Here is a 22,649-nt window from a genome sequence, read left to right on the forward strand (position 1 = left end):
TACAGTGGTCAGTTGATACTGACAGAGTATTGCAAGTTACAGCATTAATAATCACGAGTTTGATCAAATCCTTCCATCATCTAGCCTTACAAGAAAAGGCTAATGTTCCTCAACCAAAAATGCATTCCATAACCAAAGCTTAAGAGTGATACAATTCTTTGTACAAAATATAATAACTAACAAAACTTACCACTTATGTCTTTGTCCACAAATGCCACATATCCTAAAAAACCCACAGATATATAGAGAGCAGAGCACAAGTTAACTGCATGGTTGACAACAAACCTCATTTTCGGTACATCAGGATCAGGTACAGAGTCATATATCTCAAAGACATTGCTGAAAGACAAAAAAAAAAAAAAATAAATAAATAAACTTTCATCAATTATTTGTCAAAACATGAAAAAATAATCACAAAGCAAAGACTAAACTATGAAGAAGTAAGGATTACATAATGTAATAATCTGCCAATTAAAAATACTATAATTTTTTAAAAACAAAATCATATGTTTGTATACAAGACCCCAATACTTTACGATAGCCTAATGTGAATCAGTGCAATCTCCAGACACTCCAGAAGAAGAGCCCTATTTTCTTCCTGTGTCAAGTGTGTATCTGGGATTCTGAGCCCCTAGATGGCAAAACTGATCATTCTCTGCACCGTATCTACCTACTGCAAAAAGTGGGGATAAGAAGAGGGCATTTACTCTAAAGTATTGGGTTTTTATTTGAAAAATTAAAATAAAATTTTAAAATCCTTTCTAGATAATAGCTTAAATAGCTACTTAAGTGGGAAAGACTTGGTGCCCTGATGATGTGACTTTATTATTTGTCCCCATGACTACATAGAAAGTTCCTCCTGTTGGTGCTATTAAGTGTCATGCTATATCGTGGGAATACAAGGTGGCTATGCACCTACAAAAGGAAATCAAAAGTAGTGATGTAAAATGACTGGTATCCCTCTAATCCTATAATTCCCACCTTACTCTGACTTGAGCTTACTATTATTAATTTCAATGTTAAACAGAAATTTTATAAATCACAATGATAGTTTATTGCTAAAAAAATATACAACAGAAATATTACACTAAAATGTTACAATAATACACTATATGACAATAAAGCCAGATGTAAAATTTTCCATCGATATCTTTCAGATATTTTCAAACAGTTATTCTGGCCATCACTTATCATTCCTAACTGACTATGACACAAGCCAAATATTTTCCAACTTCCTTTCCTTGCTTATTTTCAAATTTACAAGAAAATTTACATTAAAAGCAACAAACCTCTGACAAGCTAGGGCTAAAGAAAGAATTGGTAGAATCTGCAATGCACCAGCTGGCCTCCAGAGTTCGGCAATATGAATCCAAGTACCATCCCAAAGCTTAGGGAAGGCATGCCAAAATACCTGCAGAATAAAATAATTCCTTGAGAATCATATGGATTACAGTGCTATACATTTATCATTAAAAATGAAAACTACAAATAATAAACTTCACACCCAAACAAAAAATTAAAGCTGATTTTTGTTCCCAAAATACAGCAAGAGCCAAATATAATTCATATTAAAACGAGGTTTTCTTCAGCTCGACCAGCATTTGCCTCTAATGGTCATTTGCAAATTGTAATCAAAATTTATGAACTGCAAGAAAAAATTACTTACTACTACAACTAAGAAAAAGTAGAACATTATGGAAAAGGCTGACATCGAAGCCAGATTATCCAAGTTTCGTAGTAGACACAGAGGTAGAATCACCAATACTGCAATTCCTGTAAAAGACAGAGATATTAACTCTCGACTATATCCAATAAGTAACAAAATATGATAAGCTGACATCTCCTAAGTTGAGGTGCCAGGGTAATTATTTCTCTCACCTATTCCTTTGTTAACTTTCCCTCATTCAAAAATGTTAAGAACCCTGTTACCCACTTAACCAAACCACCACCACAATACAGCACCAACTCATTTGAAATCCTTTGATCTCTTAGCTGCCCTCCTTACATCCTTAGCAGTCACTTCCAAAAGCATTCTTTAACTAACCAAACCTTTCCACTCTTCCATCATTCAGATCTGATTCTCTTCTATCCTCTACAGTCATCAAGTCTTCAAAATACTATCAACAGAGATATCTTTTTTAAAACAAGACAAAATCTCAGTTCCACAGTTGTTGGATTATCATGATTTGCTTGTAAATTCTTTTTTCACAAAATGTCAGACTAAATCACCCTTGACCTTTGATTTAAATAAATTGTGCAAAGGAAACTTACAACTACTGTAACAAATACATTACATCTAAAATGAGATCACTTATGAAACTTACCAATTAGCAAAGTGTAACGCAGTGAGGATGAATTTTCTACACTCATAAATCGTGCAACTATGGCTGGTGCAAGATCACCCATTACAACATAAAATGAAATGCATATTCCGAAGAGAAAGAGAATCATGCACATCTCAACGAAGAGCTTCCCACTAACTCCAAACACATGGAATGCTGCAAAAACAAAAAAAATTAAGAATTACTTTCATATGTGAAGCTGCTATAAACATTTCCATTGCAAGGACTGCAAGAACAAATATAAAATAAAAAGGCAATTCTAATGTCAAGACATTGGCAGACTGTAGTGTATGGCTATAAATGGATGAAAGGTTTGCATTATGGTAAATTCTTCTAAATGTCTGATTTCTGAATCTGGACAACCTGGAGCCAACAGCCAGCCTATGAATACCAACACCAATTTGTCACGTGTTGAAAGCTTCTCACACTTGCTGGCCTAATGACACCAGGCTTTATTCTTGCAAACAGCATGGTGTAAATCCCGAGGGACCTTGACTGACGAAAGAAGTAACCGTAACATTTTGAAGTGACTGTCATTTAGCTGGAGTCAATTACAACAAGTTTAATGTCTTGATATACATCTCTTTCTTTATCAGATTTTTTTCTTGACAAGGGAAAGTCCAAAAGAGAAGAACCATCTAATTCAGCACACCATTTTCTGTCTTTATGAAAATGTAAAAAAATTTCACTGAGCACCTCACTGCACAAATTACATGGAAAATGAATGAAGGGTGAAATGATAAAATAAGTAATCCTCCAAAAATAACTGCAGTTAACCAAAACATATGAGCATGACCTGAGAATTTCAAAACTTTAAGCTGCTGATAAGTGAAACTAATACTGTAGTTATGTAATTACAGTACTGGGTAAGTTACTTATATAAAAATGAAAAACAACTTGGCATTTCATTCTCAATATTTTCTTAGTTGCTTATATAGTAATATAATAATATACAGTACTGTACCAAAAATATTTCAATAAAAGTCCATATTAGTGACTACAAACATTTTTAATTGAAAACTGCATGACTACATTGAACATTTATGATCCTTGCACCTCAATACAGGACTGACTGGTATTCCATTTTACAGTTTTTGTTACCACAACAGTATTGTAATAATATATAGTTAAACATGTTTACAAACACCCTTATGAAGAGTAAAAAATTATGAAAATGGAGAAAAAATTATTCAATATACTGTAAACAGCAAACATAAAATCATAATTAGCAAGGGCATGGGAATCACGTTTGATAAACTTTGCAACCTACCTAAAAACTCGTAGCTTCTTCTTCTTGCCATAATTGCAGACCTAATAAGAAACATACAGGTCTTTTTGGTAATGAAGCCAGTTACCAGTACCAAAATGACACCCAATAACAAACCACTCTGAAAACGGAAAAATTCTTTAATACACGCAATTTAAAAATATAAAAAAGGTCACATTTTAAATTACTCAAGAATCATAAGTAAGCTATTAAGAACAACTCAAGTGTTTTGATACTCTGATATATTCATTTCGGTGACTAGGATTAAAGAATGTCTGATACCTGTACAGTACCATATTACATTAACTGGAAATAGTCATACTTGAATTAGTCAGAGCCTATATTGTTCTTTTAAGCGGGTATCCTCACTGAAATGGGGAGCACCCACTGCCATCAGAAGTCATTCCAAGCCTCAGCAAACTAAAGTTACTTAATCATATACATGGGTAAGGATGAGGGTTTGTATTTACAAAAAACTAACACTTTTTGCATTCATACAAAATACTAATCACCTATTTTAACTATGTCAAGCTGGGACTTGAAATAATGAAAACGAAAACATGAAGGCTGAACTAAAATAAGTTCTAAGGTCCAAATGATCGTCCCACCTGAGATGATCGAAGAAGAAATTGCTCCTCACGTCTGTGAATTTACAAAGCATCCTTATTCTCAAGAAATGCAGTGAATAACTGGAAACTGCAAAATACTGCACCAATATTTAAGAAGAGTTCTAGAGCTGAACATACTGCACCAATATTTCAGAAGAGTTCTAGAGCTGAACATACTGCACCAATATTTAAGAAGAGTTCTAGAGCTGAACATACTGCACCAATATTTAAGAAGAGTTCTAGAGCTGAACATACTGCACCAATATTTAAGAAGAGTTCTAGAGCTGAAAATACTGCACCAATATCTAAGAAGAGTTCTAGAGCTGAACTGGAGGCCTTTCAGTCTGACCCACACCTGGGAGGATACTAGAACCTATCAAACAACCTCATTCTAGATAACCTGCAATGTAGGCTATAGCAAAATAACATCAATCAGACACCTTTGATATCAAAGGAGGCTAAAATGCCACAATCTGTACTTTTTCAAAAAGTTTAGTACCAGCCACAACAGAAACTTCTTCACACATAAGATAGCCTCATTCTGGGAAAAAGAGCACCAGTTGAGGTTGGAAAAATTCCACTACCAGCCAGTTCAATATCAAGATCAACACACTATCAGTATTTATAAAATAAATTTATCACTCTGCCACAGGTGTCTACTCAGATGACTAATAATCCCTGAGGTGCTCCTACCCATATCACTCCATGCAACAATATTGTGTATTTTGCTGAACTATTTTTTGTCTCTGCTCCTTAATTCTTTTTCTGCAATGTCTTACCCTTTACCTGACTGCATTTACCCTCATCTGTAATTCACCTCCATACTGTTTGCTTTGTTTTTTTTTTTTTTGTAGTGAATTATTACCACATGCTTTTTCATTCTACTTACATTTTCATGGAGAGACCTGCACCTCTTGTAAGCACTGCACATTAGGAAGGAGAAACCAACCCTCAACGTTACGCAGGAAACCTTTCTCCTCCCCACGACCACCAGGAGACCTGCACCTAGCGATCCCCACAGGGAACGAGCGAATCAGAATTACGCATCTGAAGATCGAAATTCTCCCATTCATCCCCAGCACTAAAATGCCACTCACACGCAAGACGAGCCCCGAACATCAACATGGGAGAGAAGGCTCCTCCTGAGATGACCTGCTCTGGGCCACCAATCATAATTCAGCACCAATCAAGACCCAGCTATAAATACCGACCCAAGCACCTTGTTTCTCCAGATCTTTCTCAACCATGTCCAGAGGATGACCAACAAGATGGTCGCAACATGTCGATGGTACCACAACTTGAAGTAGAAGAACCTGAATCCAGACCATGAAGGATTCCACGGATTTCTGATTGAATATTTCAATAAAAGACTTCCCGCATTCCACACATTATCCTTTTTCCAATATGAATATTGGCCAGTTGCTGACCAACATCGCTGAGCCTGAAAAGCGAATTATAAGGAAAATAGAAAAGAGCCTGTATATGATGAATTCGCATAATACAGCCATCCTTTTCGATAAAACCTGTTTAAGAGAGGGTCTATTTCCTTCATATTATTATTATTATTATATTTTATACAATACATACTGTAGAGTAAAGGGCCACTAGATACAAAACTGCAGAGACCCATTCATTCTGTAATGAAACTTCTTTTTATTGCGTGTGCAGTCATACAAGGATTAAATTCTGACTTAAGCAGATTTTGACTTTCATAGCAGCCTAAGGAGCCTTCTACCTATGTACATCAAGAGCCTGTCAGTACTGCTTTGCTCATTTATAACATCAATTCATTACATATCCTATCTACCCTAATTGGGAGTTAAAGCTTGAGTGATAACAAATTAACAACGCCAAGTCAAATTTCTTTGTTTTACTAAGCACTAGGGTGCAATAATAAACTCTCTCAGACTGATGACGTCTATATGTCATACAGTATTGAAAACAAAATTTTGATGGCCATGACTGAAGGGTCTGGAAGTATCTCATCGCATGGGAAATGCACCAGTACTACATACCAGGAGCATCTACAATATGATATTATCCAATTGCCTTTTCTATGCCTGTTTCCAGTGGTTTCAATCTACCAACTCTTTGTTTACGTCAAATTACACATTTCCTTCCTGACTTCTGCAGTTATCAGTTGACATTTTTTAATCTATCTTTCTTTCCCTCACTATCAATTCAGTGCAACAACAGTTGCAGTTGTAGCACACATGCATGCAATCTTTTCCTTTGATCCCCTGTCTTTTTAAAATTATCTTCATTTTGTCCAGCATTTTCCCCACTCATGGACCTACTGTTCTCAAGAATAAAGTTAACTACTTGTGCATCTTTCTTATAAGGGAATGACAGAACTTTCTATAAAACCCTAAAAATATTGACATCCTAATGATGGCCCATTTGGGGGAATTCCCTGCAACAGGGATAAATGCCAAGTCCTAAATACATCAACCAACAGCTTCCGTACGGTAATGGAAATGGAACTGGAATATAGAATTTAGGCCAAAGCCCAAGTCCTGGGACCTATAAGGTCATTCAGTGCTTGTAAAGTAATGTAATAACTAAAATACTGAGTACGTTGTTCACTGCTATGCTGCTGAACAAAACTGTTATATTGTACTATAGGAGAAAACCTGGAGGGTTGTTAACCTTGCAAAAACAAATTTTCATCATGATTTAGTTAAGAAGGCCTTAGTAGAAGCATGCACTTCACAAAAGCAATGATACAGTGCTCAATCTCCAAACTCTAACTTACCTCCCTAAAGCAAAATGGCATGGACAGAATGGAAACTCCAACGATGGAATTTGCCATGTTTATCACTTGTCTTGCATTTCCCGCCATCTTTGCTTACAGGTAAGTTCTGATTGAAAACTTCAAGAAACCATCAGTGCCTGAAAGAAAAAATATTTTTAGGAACTATCAAAGATAAGAGTTGTCAGAATTATGAAAAGTACACATACATGCTAATAATACATATGGGATCCTACCATACACCTCCTTGGGGAGACTGGCTCTTAAGAATTCCTTTAAAATGACAAATTTTAAAAGTAATTTGTATGTTTCCTAACATACAAACCTGAGGTCTTTACATAGGAATTACCTTCAATGCAAGCTGGAGCAGGCTATTCTACACAACAAGGTTGTTCGGTAGTTGTACTACCGGTGGGAGAGGTGAGGGGTACCCTCACCACCCCCTTCACTGAGTTGCGTAACCACTTGCCTTATAGCCCAGGTAACTGAATGAGGGGTGGCTAGGGGTGGGCAGTTTATGCAAAGACCTCAGGTTTGTATGTTAGGAAAAATACAAAATTACTTTTAAAATTTATTATTTATTATTACATGAATACAAACCATCAGTCTTTACACAGGATGACTTACTGACTGGTGGGAGGATGAGTAGGCTTTCTAACCGACTGGAGGTTCACTTCACCTAGGACTTTTTCCTGGTTGTGTCATGTCAAGCAGAGGAATCAGTCCCATGCCTTTGATCAGGGGAACAAAAGTGTACTCGACTGTCAGACTTCTGGGCTTTTCAGAGTAAGGGGTGTGAAAGCAGCGTTACTTCGAAAAAGGCTTGGAAGAACATCATGTCAGAGACAATAAAGCTAAGTAACGGGTTAGCTTTATTGTCCATCCCTCTCTCCCCTTGCTAGAGAGAGGGCAGGATATGCTTCTATTAGATCATAACAATGAAAAAATAGAAAGGCTGATCACTCACCTGCATCTGTGTCTGTCCAGCATATGTTGGTCTGGACACCTATCCTCTGCCCGCCGTGAGTGCATCTGTGTCTGTCCAGCATATGTTGGTCTGGACACCTATCCTCTGCCTGCCGTGAGTGCATCCGTGTCTGTCCAGCATATGTTGGTCTGGAAACCTATCCTCTGCCCGCCGTGAGAAGAAGGTACGAGAAGGAGAAAGGAGGGAGGCCAGTCACACACACACACTTTCAGTTCTACTACTATACATCTTAGACCAGATGCTACCTGTCCCGCTAGGGGGAACTGGATGAGCTACACAACTTGTTGAGCAGCCACTACAGGACCCAAGGAAAAGGTGTCCAGGGACCTATGGGCAATGTCCCTCAGGTAAAAGGAGGTGAACGTTGTCTGATGCGACCACACTCCTGCTCTCAGCACCTGATATACTGACTGGTTTTTCTTGAATGCGACGTAAGGTGCAATGCCCCTAACTTCGTGAGCTCTGGGCCGGAACGTAATCCAGTCCTCTCGTTTGACGCTGAGTATGCCCGCTTGATAGTTTCACAGAGCCAGAAGATACTGTGTTCTTGGATGCCTCTTTCTTGGTCTTGCCAGTGCTAACAAAAAGTCACTGACAATCAGGCTTGAATTGCTGAGTCCTTTTAAAGTAGCGCCACAGCACTCTAACTGGACAAAGTATCATCTCTTCTGTATTCTTACCTACAAAGTCCTCTAGGGAGGGGATTGAAAAAGACTCAAATCTGGCGTCAGGGACCAATGGATTCTGAGTCTTCACCACAAATTCCGGGATAAATTTGAACGAAACAGATCCCCATCCCCTCGAATGTTTAATGCCATAAGAAAGACCATGAAGTTCGCCTACTCTCTTCGCCGATGCCAGGGCAAGCAGATATATGGTCTTGAGGGTCAGATCCCTTCCTGATGGCTTTCGTAGAGGCTTGTGAGGTGCATGAGTCAGGCTGCAAAGGACAAGAGTCACACTCCAAACAGGGGGTCTGAGTTCCCAGGGAGGGCAAGACTTTTCGAGGAAGTGAGATCTTTGTCTTTTAGGCATAGAATTAAGCCCAGGGCAGCTCTGCAGCCCTTAATTGCTGAGACAAAGATGCTTCTCTCGGAAAAGGAAGACTAGAATGTCGGCTACCTGCTGAACAGTAGCTCCGACTGGAGAGAAACCCCTTTCAAGACACCAACCACAGATGATGGCCCACTTCCTTTGATAGACATCCATGGAGGATTTCCACAGATATCCGGACATCTCCAATGCTGTTCAGCGAGAAAAGCCTCTCGCTCGTAGGAGACGCTGGATAGTCTCCAGCTATGAAGGGATAAGGACTCTATGAATTGGTGGAACCTCTCTATGTGGGGTTGGCAGAGATTGTGCTGAGGGGGGATTTCTCTTGGTGCCTTGGATAGCAGAGGCAGCCGGTCTGGATACCACTCGGCATGCGGCCATTTGGGAGCCACCAGGGTCATTCTGGGATTCATGGTTATCATTACCCTGTTGATCACTTCACAAATAAGACAGAACAGACTAAAAGAGTACGTGTCGAGATTGTCCCGCAGGTGCTGAAAGGCGTCTTCCACCACAGCCCAAGGATTCCGGACGACTGAGCAAAACACAGCAACTTTCTGTTGTGCTGTGCTGCAAAGAGATCTATTACTGGTCATCCCCACAAATTGAACAATCTTTCCACAATGTCTGGGTGTAGAGACCATTCTGTCCCTATCACTTGACTTTGACGGCTGAGTTTGTCTGCCACTACATTCTTTATGCCTGGAATGCATCTAGCTGACAACACCATGTGCTCTACTGTCCACTCATGCACTTGCACTGTCAACTGATGAAGTGGAGAGACACTAGTCCCCCTTGTTTGTTGATGTAAGCCACTACCGTGGTATTGTCGCTCATGAGTACCACGGAGTGCCCCTTTACTCAATCCTGAAACTCCTGGAGAGCCAGAAAGGCTGTCTTGAGCTCCAGGATGTTGATGTGCAAGACTTGTTGTTCTGATTCAACGCACCTGAGATTAATAACTCCTCCAGGTGTGTGCCCCATCCTTCGCCAGAAGCATCCGAAAACAGAAGCATCTCGGGGGGGGGGGGTGAAGTTGGACTCCTATTGCGAGGTTCCTGTCGTCTAGCCACCAGGCTAGGTCCTGTCTCACTTCTCTTGAGAGAGGAACGGGAAGGGACAGCGGATCCCTCGCTTGAGACCAAAACTCCTTTATTCTCCAATGGAGGGAGCGAAGGTGAAGCTGCCCATGAGGGACTAGCTTCTTCAAAGACGACAGGTGACCAAGAACAACTTGCTACATTTGAGCTGGTTGCTCATGTCGGGACAGGAATAACTGCGCTGTCTCCTTGAACTTGCTGATATGGGAGTCTGAAGGAAAGACTCTCACTGCTACTGTATCTATCAGCATACCCAGGTACTTTATCCTCTACCTGGGTATGAGGTCTGACTTCTTGAGATTTATCACAAAGTCTAGGCTATGACAAAAATCGAGGAGACGGTCTCTGTCCTGGAGCAACTTCAAACGAAAGTTTGCCAGGACTAGGTAATCGTCGAGATACCTCAGAAGACATATCCTGTGCAAATGGGCCCAATTTGAAACAAGGGTGAGAACTCTCTTGAACACCTGTGGAGCAGTTGATAACCTGAAGCAAAGTGCCCTGAATTGATACACCGTCCCATTGAGGATACAGCAGAGGTACTTGCGAGAGAACTGATGGATGGGTATCTGGAAATATGCATCTTGCAGATCCACTGTAAACATGGAGTTAGACTCCCTGATGGCTGCCTGAACTGATCGAGTCGTTTCCATTTAGAATTGCAATGAATCTGTCAAACAAATAGATTCAAGGCTGACAGTTCCATGACCAGTCTCCATCTCCCTGATGCTTTCTCCATGAGAAAGATCCTGCTGTAAAAGCCTGGAGACTGGTCTGTCACAACTTCCACAGCGCCCTTCTTCAGAATCGTCTTCACCTTGTTCTGAAGGGCGAGGTCCATTGATGAGCCAGTAACATATGTTTGTAGACAGACCGGAAGATTGGTGAGGGGTGGGGGAGACTCGAAGGGGAGTAAATTGCCCATCCGAAGAACATTTACTACCAAGGACTTCGCTCTGTGTCACTGCCATGTTGCTCAGTGGCTTGACAGGCACCCCGCCCCATTGGCAGCATATGGAGGGGAACACTGCCCCTAGCATCCTCCTCCCTTCTTCTTCCCCCTACTTCCTCTCCTTGGCTGGGTAGAGGAAAGAAAGGGGTGCTGTCTTGCACCCTTGAAGAAGGCTGGGTATTCTTGCGAGGGGCCTTAGGGTTTTGTGCTTTCTTACCAGCCTTCTTGCAAGGGACCTTAGGGTTTTGTGCTTTCCTAAGACCTGCAGAAGAGTGACAAAAAGGAAGTGATAACCTTGGCTACTGTTGTAGACCAGTGGTCGATCCAAGAGATCGCTTGAAATACTGCCATGGCAGTCGTTTCCAATGTGGCTGACTCCTGATGTGAGCGAGAGATGTTTTCTGCTCAGAGTTGCTCTAACAACAGACACGGATTGACCTCTTTGATGGTTTGTAAAATTTCTTCTGACAAGGGAGTGGTGGAGGAAGCAGCTTAAACAAGCAACTGGCTCGAAGTGAGTTCTCCCTTCCAGAGAGGAATTCACCTGACCCAGGACTGATTTTGCAAGCTTCGACCATGGCAGCTCTATTGACGCTAAAGATTCCCTGCAGGGCCTGACCAGGGCTTCGAGGCCCAAAGGAACAACTCCCTCATCAGTCAGGGTCTCGTTGCTGAGATTGTTGTACTGATGAATCAGTTTTAACAATCTCAATGTAGGAGTTCTGCAGCTCAGGGGTATCCGTGTCCTTGGGGAGAGGAACTTCCGGCCCCCACAAGCCGCGGTCCTCCCAAGTTGTTCTTTCTGCGGGAGAGACCTTCATCAGAGACATATGAAGGGCTGCAATGGGAGGCCAAATCCCGATCGCCACCTGAGTCCTGTGCATTTCACGGCTCCCTGTATAGCCCTAGGAGGTTGAAGGAACCGATGAGAGGGCCCTTTGTTGATCTTCCAGAGGCTGAAGCCTTGGCAGGAGAGAAAAGCCGTGAACAATTGTCAACCCACGGTGACGATCGGTGTACGGATCTGGGAGGACTCCCATCACACAAGGTGAACGGGAGTTGTCCCTGGGAGAGCAGGCATGCTCTCGCAAATGCATGCAGGAGCTATCCTGGGGAGAGTAGGCTCGCTCACACGAACGTGAGCAAGAGCTGCCCCCGGGAGAATGATCGCACCTTGTCGTGCAAGTGCATGGTCTGTCCCAATGACATGCAGGACTTTTCTTCAAGGCTGAGGCCTTTACTAGTCTATCTGGTGTGCGAACCCTAGGGTCGGCATCGCTGACTTGGGACCCGATCCTCTGAACATCCAAGGCACGTTGCACACCCACTATCTCTTTGTAGGCCACAACTCAGTCTGGGGATCATGAATGCTTATTATAGCAGCGCGGGTCCACTGGAGCCCAGAGGTAAGAACCTTCGGGGGCACGGGTCGAGGAGACCCATGAGTGCGGATCGACCGGGGCAAGGGAGTGTGTCCCACATGATGTTGCTACTGTGATGGGAATGAGCCTCAAGGTCGGAACCTCGAAGCTCTGTACAGAAGAAGGATCTTTGCTGGGCATCAGATGGTGTCTAGTACTGGTGCCCTGGGCATCAGCCATGTCATGGCTGGTCCCAGGGAGCGCTGCTTCCACGCCTCGGATCTCCAGGGCCACCTGAGAGGCAGGTCCCCTGTCCTGAGATAGGGGATAGTCACATTCCACGCCTCAGATGTCCGGAGACACCCGAGATACGGGTCCCCTGTCCTGGGACAAGGGAGAGGTGTACTCCGAACCCTGGATGTCCAAGAACACCCGAGATGCAGGTTCCCCATCCTGGGATGAGGGAGAGTTATAGAGAGATCTTTGCGCTTGTTCCAGAGAACAAGACATGTTGTGAGAGGGGCACACTGGCCTTTCACAGCCTAGAGCTGCCACCCTTCCCCTCTCTGGATCTGTCCGCCTAATGGGATCTTCAGAAGGGGAAGGGGTCTTCTTGTGGTCTAAAACCACCGCCTTCTTCCTCTTCAGGTCTGTCCGCCTAATGGGACCCTCAGAAGGAGAAGGGGGGAGGTGCAAGCCAGTGGAGAAGATACTGGTGATGTCGAAGGGGAACATGGTCTCTTCCTCAATGTCCTCTCACACTTATACCGCTTCATCAATTTGTCCAGGAGAAGATCCTTAATGTTAGGAGACATCGGAGGGCACGTCAATGTTGGTGGGACTGGATGAACGACCGAGGGAGCCATAACAGTTGTCATGGCGGCCTTAGATCCCATAACTGAAATCATAGTCCTAGTTACTGACGCCATAGAGATGGGGGGCTGGTTGGAGGCTCTAAGATGTGCAATCAAGCCCCAGCACCGATGGTTCCCCTGGAAGACCTAGGTATGGCCAGAGGTTCCTAAGATCTTGACAGGTCTTCTCGATCTCGCCCCAATCTGAAAAAGAGGAATATCAGAGGTTTCCCCCTCTTTGCCCAGGGGGAGAATGTTCCCCCTGGAGCAACTGGAGGAAGCTCTCAAGAGATTGTGAGAGGGCCCTGCTCCTCCACACTAACCCCCATTGTTGAAGCACAAGGGGAATGTGGAGGAGTGATTTCTCCCCTAGATGAAGAAAACAGCAGAATGGAACAGCATGGGAAGAAACAAGGAGCTACCTGGTGTCCTCAGAGGAGAATAACCCTCTGAAGACAGACGAGCAGCCTTCTTGCATTTCCTCTTCCCAGTGATCCTCTGCTCTGGGGGCCAATCACAACACTCGGGACAAGTATTAGTCATTGAACACACTCACTTGCGGCATTTGGTGCAAACGGTGTGCGGGTCTACCTCAAAGGGTGAGAGAAAGCAATTGCAATGTTGCTCTCCCACACCTGGGCAAAAAATGAGGTTTAGGCTTAGTAGATGATTCTTGGGTTTGCATTATATCCATGAATAAGAACAGATATATCACAATTATACTCCAAGCACAACAAAAGGCAGGAAAAATCCAAGATGAATGCAGGTAGAACATCCAGGAAACGTTCGGGCAGAGGAAGACAGGATTGCGTCCACTCTCAAGGAAGGCTATAAGGCAAGAGGTTATGCGACTTGGCAAAGGGAGGTGATGAGGGTACCCCTTGCCTCTTCCACCAGTAGTGCAACTAACAAACAACCTTGTTGAGTAGAACAGCCTGCTCCAGCTTGTGCTGAAGGTAATTCCTATGTAAAGAACGATGGTTTGTATTCGTGTAGGAACAAACTGAAAACTGTTGGCACCCCTCTTAAATAGGTTGAACCAGGGCTTTAACTCTCAGTCAGTTGTTTCTGATTTTGCCAACACACAGTATTATTTATAGGCTACTAATGTTTGTTTCTTAAAGTTTACATAAAATCACTTAGAATCATATAAAATCAGTTTTTATGGGACTATTTTATTCTGCAGAGCTGTACTATAGTTATTTCTAAGGATTCTATATATTTTATTTGCTTATTGTGTTCAAACCAGCTGGTCAACATTTGGCTAAGGTTTTGCAATAGCCTAGTGGATGTTAGAATATTCACAATACAGTATAATATCCACAAGTTGGGGGAATGCATAACCACTTTGACATATTGGTGCAAATTGAAAATGCCAATCCTATGCCTTTTCTGGATAGATGCATGGAGGCAGCAATATGTCATTCACAAAGGACTTTAATCATGCAGATGGTGCCCCCCTCTCTCTCTCTCTCGTAATGGGGATGCTGCTGACCCATAACCTTTCACTGAAGATACATACAACTTCCTACAATAACTCTGCTACCATGAGAGCAGTGGCTTTAAGATGACTAACCCTCCTTGACTTGCTACAATAAAAAAGTCTGTGCCATTTGGCCGATCTGATTATGTGCACTGACTCCTCTTGTATTGTGATGGCTTCCACAGCTTCTGCCAAAATGCCTTCCTCAAGAGGATAATGTTTAATAATCTACAACTGTGCACCAGAAAGAGTTACAGGTTCTGATGGAAATTACAAACATGGGGCTGTTGCAGCAGCTTACCCCTTAAAGGTAGGGTTTTGGATGGTAAGATGAGTTGCGAGGTTAAGATACCAAACAAAAAAAATTTTTTTAAATCTAAAAAATAGAAAAGCTTACCTTACCTCTCAAGAGTTTTGTACAAAGGAAAAATCTCTCATCTCTGACAAGAGAAATTCATTAGACTAAGATGCATTTCACTGTAACATGCATAGCCTAGCTGTGTGATGACATACAAATTCTTGTCATATATCATGATATTATTCATTTCTTGATATAATTTTATTTTCATTACAAATCTCAATACTGGAGTTTCTACTTTTGTTCTTAATCCTCCTTAATATGCTTAATACCAACAACATAATAAAATCTACTGTAACTTTACAATTAGGGCCTACCATGATATTTATCATCTCTTTGCTCACTTTGCTTGGTTTTATGTACAGACCTCCACAGAGATAATTCCCTCTCTGGGAGGCCCTTGTACGTTTTCAAAATAAGGTGCTTCTTACATTTTATAACTGTCTTTCAGTGTTTTCTCATCAGTATCGTAGCCCCTGCAGGATAGGAAAGTCTTTAGTTCTTTTTTAAATTTGCTTTCTTGTATTAAATTGCATAGAAGATTATTAGTCAAAGCCATGATCCGTATTATTTTTCACCTTTGACACATATTCTTTATATACTATGCACTTGTTGCCATCATATGTTTTATGTTTAGAATTACTATGGCCTTTCTTTACACAATTTTTACACTTGAAGATGTTGCTAGCACATTCATTTGATTTGTGATTTTCAACACATCTAGGGCAAGCTTGGTCATTTCTGCAATTTGTTATGCTGTGACCAAATTCCTGACATTTATAACACTGATAGGGCATGTAACAGTCATATACTTTCCAACAGTTTTACAGTGTACACAATTTGTCACCTCTATCATAGATAGTCTTTCATATTTGTGGTGTGCATATGATGATATAGTGTTTATATTTGTCATTTTTGGCCATCATTTCCTTTACAATTGTTTGGTCATCATTTTCAGATATGAGGTTACCTATCCATGGATTTTTCTTTATAATGTTATCAACAATGTCATCTTCATTCTTCGAGACATAGACTACTTTTATTTTTGGTTTAAGTTTACCCTTCTCATTTACTGATATATTGTTGATATTCTGAATCTCCATTTTTGCCTTTTCTAAGTTTTTCCTGTCTGGAAATCTTACAAATAAGTGTCCATCTCTTGTAGTTTTAACCTGTTCAACTAGCGCTGTTATTTTACTCACAATTTGTCTCTTTCCATTAGCTGCTGTGTTCTCTTTGTATGTAGATTTGATCAGAAGCACTTTTTTTGTCTTTAGTGATTCAGCATGAGTTTTGTCCATGTTTGTCATGGTCTTTGCATCTTTATCAACATTATCAATTTGTTTTGGATTTCATCTATGTTGATCATTACGTCACTAGTTTTTCTGAGCCGAATCCTGAATCAACTTTGTTAATATCTCTGTGCTTTCTTTTACTTCTTCAAGTTCATCTTCAATGAGTTTTTTGTGTGTTCTTTGTTCAGTTCTCTTGCAATTATTACAGATGTACAATATGTTATCACTACGAAGTATGGATGTGTATCTGACCTCGATACCTGAACATTTCACAGCAAGTTCCTTCATCACCAACTTCCCCAGAGCAAAGTTATAGTGCCGTTGCCACTGCGGGGCTACTACTTAGTTCTACCTTAATTTCTACAGTATTTTCTCTTTTTCCTTCCTCTTCCTCATATTTACTTTGAAAGTCACGCAAGTCAGGCACTTATCACGGAGCACTTCACAGACACGGCCTACCCACACAAAAGCTGAATATGATGGTCAAATCAGAGTACGTGATCTCAAAAAAATATCTTGGCATTGATAAAAGACAACCCATTAGCCTAGGAGTCGTGTTCACTGTCATAAGAATAGTGGTGTCGCCTAACGACACACAAATTAATGGCCGCATTACCATTCATTTCTTTACTACGCCTATTCCTCTGCCACGAGGCTATCAGTCCCAGCCTAAGCTACAGCGGCGAATCTAAGCTAGGTTAAGTCAACATGGAAGATGTGGCCTTGACAGGAAGTATACCACCAATTCCTCAAAATGGTAAAAATCTGATACAATTTCATGCTTAAGGATAACCGTAACTTACATAAAATTAAAAAAAGATACTTGTTATCTATGGAAGTCTCTTCGAGATAAATGACCTTATCGGAGAGGGTACCCCTAGCCTGGGAACAGACTGCTACACAAAATTATAGGTTTTGCAATAGCTGAACGTGTAAATCCCTATTAAATATCTTTTATTCACGTCTTACTTACCAGGTTAACGAGCGATAGCCAGAATAAGGGGAAACAACACGATCACTGCTACAACTGCTTACGACTGGTGTTGCGCTTTCACACGTCAGATTGTTCGAATGAATCATTAGCTCATGTCTAAAATTGTTATGTTTTAAGGAGGATGTTAATCGAATTCCATCAAAATATTTTTTAAATATACACATTAAACTAATATATACATCTTCGTGATTATAAAAAAGGGCAATAAAACGAAAAATTGCATAATGGTATACATCTCGAATACGAAGCTACAGCCACAACCGCCGACGGGACACGTTATTTTGATCACAACAAACGAATCTGTGCAAGTGCGCTACACACTATTATTGTTTAACGTCATGTTAAATATAACATTGTGTTACTGACAAAATAAAATAAAAGTAGACATGACTCCATACTCCAAACTAGCCGGCTATTCATACTAATATGTTTTCTGAAAATAAAAAGTCAACTGAGGCTGCCCATGCTGTACTGATTTCGTCATAGTTGTTTCGCCGCTTTTTTTTTATCATTTCTTGATACAGCTTCTTTGCACTTCATGGATCGGTGTTACATCGGTTGATCTGGGATATATATATATATATATATATATATATATATATATATATATATATATATATATATATATATATATATATATATATATATATATATATCACGAACATCAGTTTTAAATACAAATTTTAACCTGTTTCAAAAAGTAAGTTTCACGGTTTAATTTGAAAAACGACAGTAAAACTGTTTGACTAGCGATATTAGGTAATGTTAGAGCCACTACGTCACCTATGACAAAAATAAATTTATGCTTTAAATCATGGTTTCCGTAGGTAAATATTTTTATCGAGAGGCTGGACCAGTTCACTTTAATATAATTGACCTGACGACTCCCCATTGCTGTGTGATCCAAATTTCCAGATTAATCTTTCCTGAAAAGGTACATTCTGTCCGGTGAATTTTGTTCTGGTCCCTAAAATACAAAGTAGGCTACAATATTCTTTCTTCGTGGTGATAATTTTGGTTAAAGAATAAGCAACTACTATCTTTTGAACCGTTAAGAATATTTGTACATTTATCCAGAATGTAAACCTGTGTGTGCCGCATAATTCAGTTCAGTTAAAATAGTATAACCACAAAAAAAGACGTTGCTTTGATTGGTGAACTGCTGTCAAGTCAGTCACGGGTCCTTAACAAAGCATGTAAGATGTTGGCTGTAGGGTGCGTGGAGATGGAACAAGAGGTTTAATCCATAGCAAACTGAGACTTGCCGGCGTTTGGAGATATGGTTCTATTTTTTTTTTTTTAATGACCAGTTTATTGCTGAACGATGACCGTGGCTGTTGATAAACACAAGAGAGCAATTACTAAATTGTCTCATCATGACAATACATTACTAAACAATTGATGACACGTCCTCGTAATTTTAGATGACATTTTTCTTAAATTCTGTGAATCTAGCTCTGTTTATTAGTCCAAAAGAAGGGCTTCTGCAGGACAAATCCACTAGGACTTTTTTTTCTCTAGCGCAACTGGTATTAAGTCATCCAAGACGCAAGAAATTGTTATCGTGTCACTCTGAATATCTCTGGCATTTAACAGAGTCTGGTAGAACCTTGATTTTATACTTTATAATTAACTCAAAACATTTCGCCCGTCTGCATTGAGAGGTGTTCATGCTCTCATCTTCTTTATCCTGCCCCGCAATAATTATAATATTTGTTGCAGATACTACTGCTGATAACTCCGCAGTGAAACCAGACAGTTTTAGTTAATGGGAGTCGTCTTCCATTATTGCATGAATCAGTTATAGATGATACTCTGCTAGATTTACAACCGATATTTTAGATTGTCTAATACGGACCGTTCTTGTATCAGCAAAGGTGTGTTGTTCATGTCGTAACAGTGTTGGGAAAGTAGGGTAGTTTCCGGTTACAAAAAAATAAGGCTACAAGTGCATATAGTGTAGGAGAAAATTTTGGAATTATCGTCTGCAATTGCATTTAAATCTTGGATAATAATCCATACATAATCTGAAAATAGTAATACAAATATGACCCAGTCGATCCAGCACATACGCAGCTAAACGAAAGGTCACTTGAATGTATATTGGTTGTACGTATTGTCTCCTGATGGCATGAATTTTAAACAGGTCTTAAGTGCAAAAACGGTGCAAGGAACCTTGACAGGCAAATTTTTCCAAAACCACACATAAATTTGGAGGAAGCAAACGGAGGATTGTGGACTTGTGGCCTAGAGGACACACACTTGTGAATTTCATTAGCGTGTGCCTGTAATTAAATTTTGAGTCAATGCTGGGCAATCAGTCTTATAAATAACAGGAAAGGCCGCAAATCTGAATAAAAATGATTGATGCTGCATTTGAAAGTTGCAATCAAGGAAAGAGTTCAGCAATGAGAGTTGCGCGCATGTAATATTATATAAATCCAATTTTTAAAACTTACACAAGCTCAGTATCAGCATGCATGGTTTATATGTATTATACATATGATTTCGTTTTCAACTTAGGTCTGCCGGCTTGTTATTATAAACATTATTTCTTTTTTTGTAAATATATTTTTGTATCTAAGTTTAAGTCTACGTCCAAGCAAGAGAAGTTAAGTTGGTGTAATAGCTTACTATAAACAGTCTAGATAAGTCTAGGTCTTGGCGCATTAACAAAAACATGATATGATAACTGTAAGTTCAATTCAAAAAGAAAGTAACAGCCTAAAACTTTAAGTGTTTCCGAATAGATATGATTAATGTAGGAAAGCTGTATACTAAACATACCGTATTGTATCATTGCTTGAATACATTAAACGAGAACCCATAAACGATACGCAGGTGTTCGTTTGCCCAGTAATTGGTAGCGCAAACTGTTTATTGCTTTTGCCGCTCTTCTTCTGTTAACTCCAACTTCGAAAGGAAACCTGAACTTGATCACGTTCAGTGGCCCCGAAAGCTAGTGTATCCTCTTTCTTTACTTCATCCTTTATTTGATCTATTTTTTCTCGTTTTTGTCACAAGGTTTAAAATAATAATGAACCGCTGTGTAGGTGCATGAGGAATAAACATCAATGGTTCAGATGCGTGTGTGTGTGTGTGTGTGTGTATGTATGTATGTATGTATATATATATATATATATATATATATATATATATATATATATATATATATATATATATATAAGGTATATATTTGCTAGGCCTGTGGTTTGATTTAGATCTGGCTCTTGCCTGCTAGTTTACCTAGCTGAAGTCAAGAATGGGACATAGGCCTAACAACCTCATTCCTTGAAAGGTGCTTGGACTTGGAAGGCTCTATGCTTCTGGGTGCAATTTAGAGAAGGAAAAAGGTTGGAGCTATTTCGATGAATTGTTACATGGTACAGGATAGACAAGAATGTTTTAACTGGATTTAGTCATGCGGAAAGAATAAAGGACCCTGTTACGGGGTGGTTATAGAGAGATTGGAAGCAAGAGTCCCAGTCACACTCATCATTTGTGTGATGAAATAAGGATAAACCCCTTTTATATTAAACGTGTTATTATTACCCAAGGGTTCATCTTCCATTCAGGAGTTACCATATAACTGTGGCGACATACGGCCATACGTACATAGTGTACACAGAAACTCAATAGGATCAAATAAATGATGTGGAAAGAATAGATGATATGATAGCACAGTGGATCTTTCGAGAATAAAAGTGAACTGATCTGGAAATGAATTCAGCGAAAAAAGAAAAAAAAATACCGGTTTATGCCGACAACTTCAGCTCACAGGTGTGGATGTTATGTGGCTCACAGTACAGTTAAACGAACAAGTATGTGTACAGATGAGTGGACTAGACACGTGTGTGGCACAGAAGGCCTTCTGCGCTGACGGGGCAAATTGTGCACCAAAGGGCCTTGTCGCTGTAATATATATATATATATATATATATATATATATATATATATATATATATATATATATATATATGGAATTACATTAAATAAGGAATCTTTGGCGTCTCTTAAATCACTCTTTTATGATCCCAGCTAGAAAAACGAAATAGGCTTACATCATTTAAACCGATCCTCACAGGACACCTGCGCGCCACATCTATCAGCTAAAATAGTTTTAAGGCTTTCGGCATCAAAACAATTAAAATAACTATTTCCTAAGCTTTCTATACGACTAGTTAGCTAGTAAACTTCCAGTATCGACTAACGGAACGCATGGGAATGGATAAAGAAACGGAATCGTTTTCATGTTCCTGGTATCATTCACTAGATACAGTAGTACTTTGCCGTAAAAAAATGAAGGCATTATTAAAGTATTTTGCTACTACACTGAACTCATAATACATCAAGCACATTGCTCAACATTTTCTGCGTTAAGATTTTGTACTAGGTCAACGTAGAGATCATTACCCGTTGTATAGGCCTATCTGGCAGACACAGGAAAAGTATAGTCCTATTGATGCTCACAGCATTTATATGGTAAGATTATCATGACAAATACTTTTTCTCTTGCTTCTTCACCTTTGTTTTTCTAGAAAATCAGTATATTTTACTTTACTCTATCGATTTTCATAGAATTCCAAGACAAATAAATTGTTTAATTAACTGTCTCAAAAATATATATCAATTCTGGAGAATAATAATAATAATTATTATTAGGCTATTATTCAGCATAAAGATAAGCATGTGAAGCTTTCAGTGACCAGCCGTAAAATTCATTACTTTATGCTCACGTAACTAAATCCTACCACAACGTATTGCTGTAAAAGTTGAAAAGTTCAACGAAAGTCAACACTCACCAGCTTGAATTATCCATGGAATGGCTGACGAATGTGATGAAAGACCTCCAATTGTCTTGAAAAATATTGTATATATATATATGATATGATATTTGCTATTCGAGACAGGAAATGGCTCAGCAAGTAAGAGCAGATAGAGATAGATAACGCTGAGGATGCGTTTCTTTAGTTTTAAATAAGACAGAGAGAGAGAGAGAGAGAGAGAGAGAGAGAGAGAGAGAGAGAGAGAGAGAGAGAGAGAGAGAGAGAGAGAATCTACATTACCGCCAACAAAAACGTTATCATTATCATGCACCAACCAGACGCGTCATCCTCAGCTCCGTTTATTGTGCTGTAACTTTGCACCGACATCTGTCTATTCTCTATGTACTCTAATTATTTCTTTTCTCTTTTTTCTCTCTTGACGACTTTATTCATTCTTTTGTGCACCTGTACATAAT

General features: G+C 39.9%; 1 protein-coding gene across 4 annotated transcripts in view; it reads right to left on the bottom strand.

Annotated features, from left to right (window-relative positions):
• The window catches only part of LOC136832728 (solute carrier family 38 member 10), a 50,543-nt gene extending 29,261 nt beyond the window's left edge, over positions 1 to 21,282 (bottom strand). For 2 of the 4 annotated variants that reach the window (XM_067094241.1, XM_067094239.1), the window contains exons 1-7: positions 17,387 to 17,514; positions 6,973 to 7,109; positions 3,613 to 3,730; positions 2,325 to 2,498; positions 1,667 to 1,773; positions 1,290 to 1,411; positions 191 to 339 (exon numbers count right to left, since the gene is read on the bottom strand). In XM_067094241.1, the coding sequence (XP_066950342.1) occupies positions 191 to 339; positions 1,290 to 1,411; positions 1,667 to 1,773; positions 2,325 to 2,498; positions 3,613 to 3,730; positions 6,973 to 7,059 (757 nt within the window). In that variant the 5' untranslated portion in view covers positions 7,060 to 7,109; positions 17,387 to 17,514. Of the gene's footprint in view, positions 1 to 190; positions 340 to 1,289; positions 1,412 to 1,666; positions 1,774 to 2,324; positions 2,499 to 3,612; positions 3,731 to 6,972; positions 7,110 to 17,386; positions 17,515 to 21,158 lie in introns of those variants that run through there. The other 2 variants (XM_067094242.1, XM_067094240.1) reach the window with 2 other exon arrangements.
• Between the last annotated feature and the right edge of the window lie 1,367 nt (positions 21,283 to 22,649).

The sequence above is a fragment of the Macrobrachium rosenbergii genome, chromosome 50 (assembly GCF_040412425.1).
Source record: "Macrobrachium rosenbergii isolate ZJJX-2024 chromosome 50, ASM4041242v1, whole genome shotgun sequence".
In the NCBI taxonomy this organism is placed as follows: domain Eukaryota; kingdom Metazoa; phylum Arthropoda; class Malacostraca; order Decapoda; family Palaemonidae; genus Macrobrachium; species Macrobrachium rosenbergii.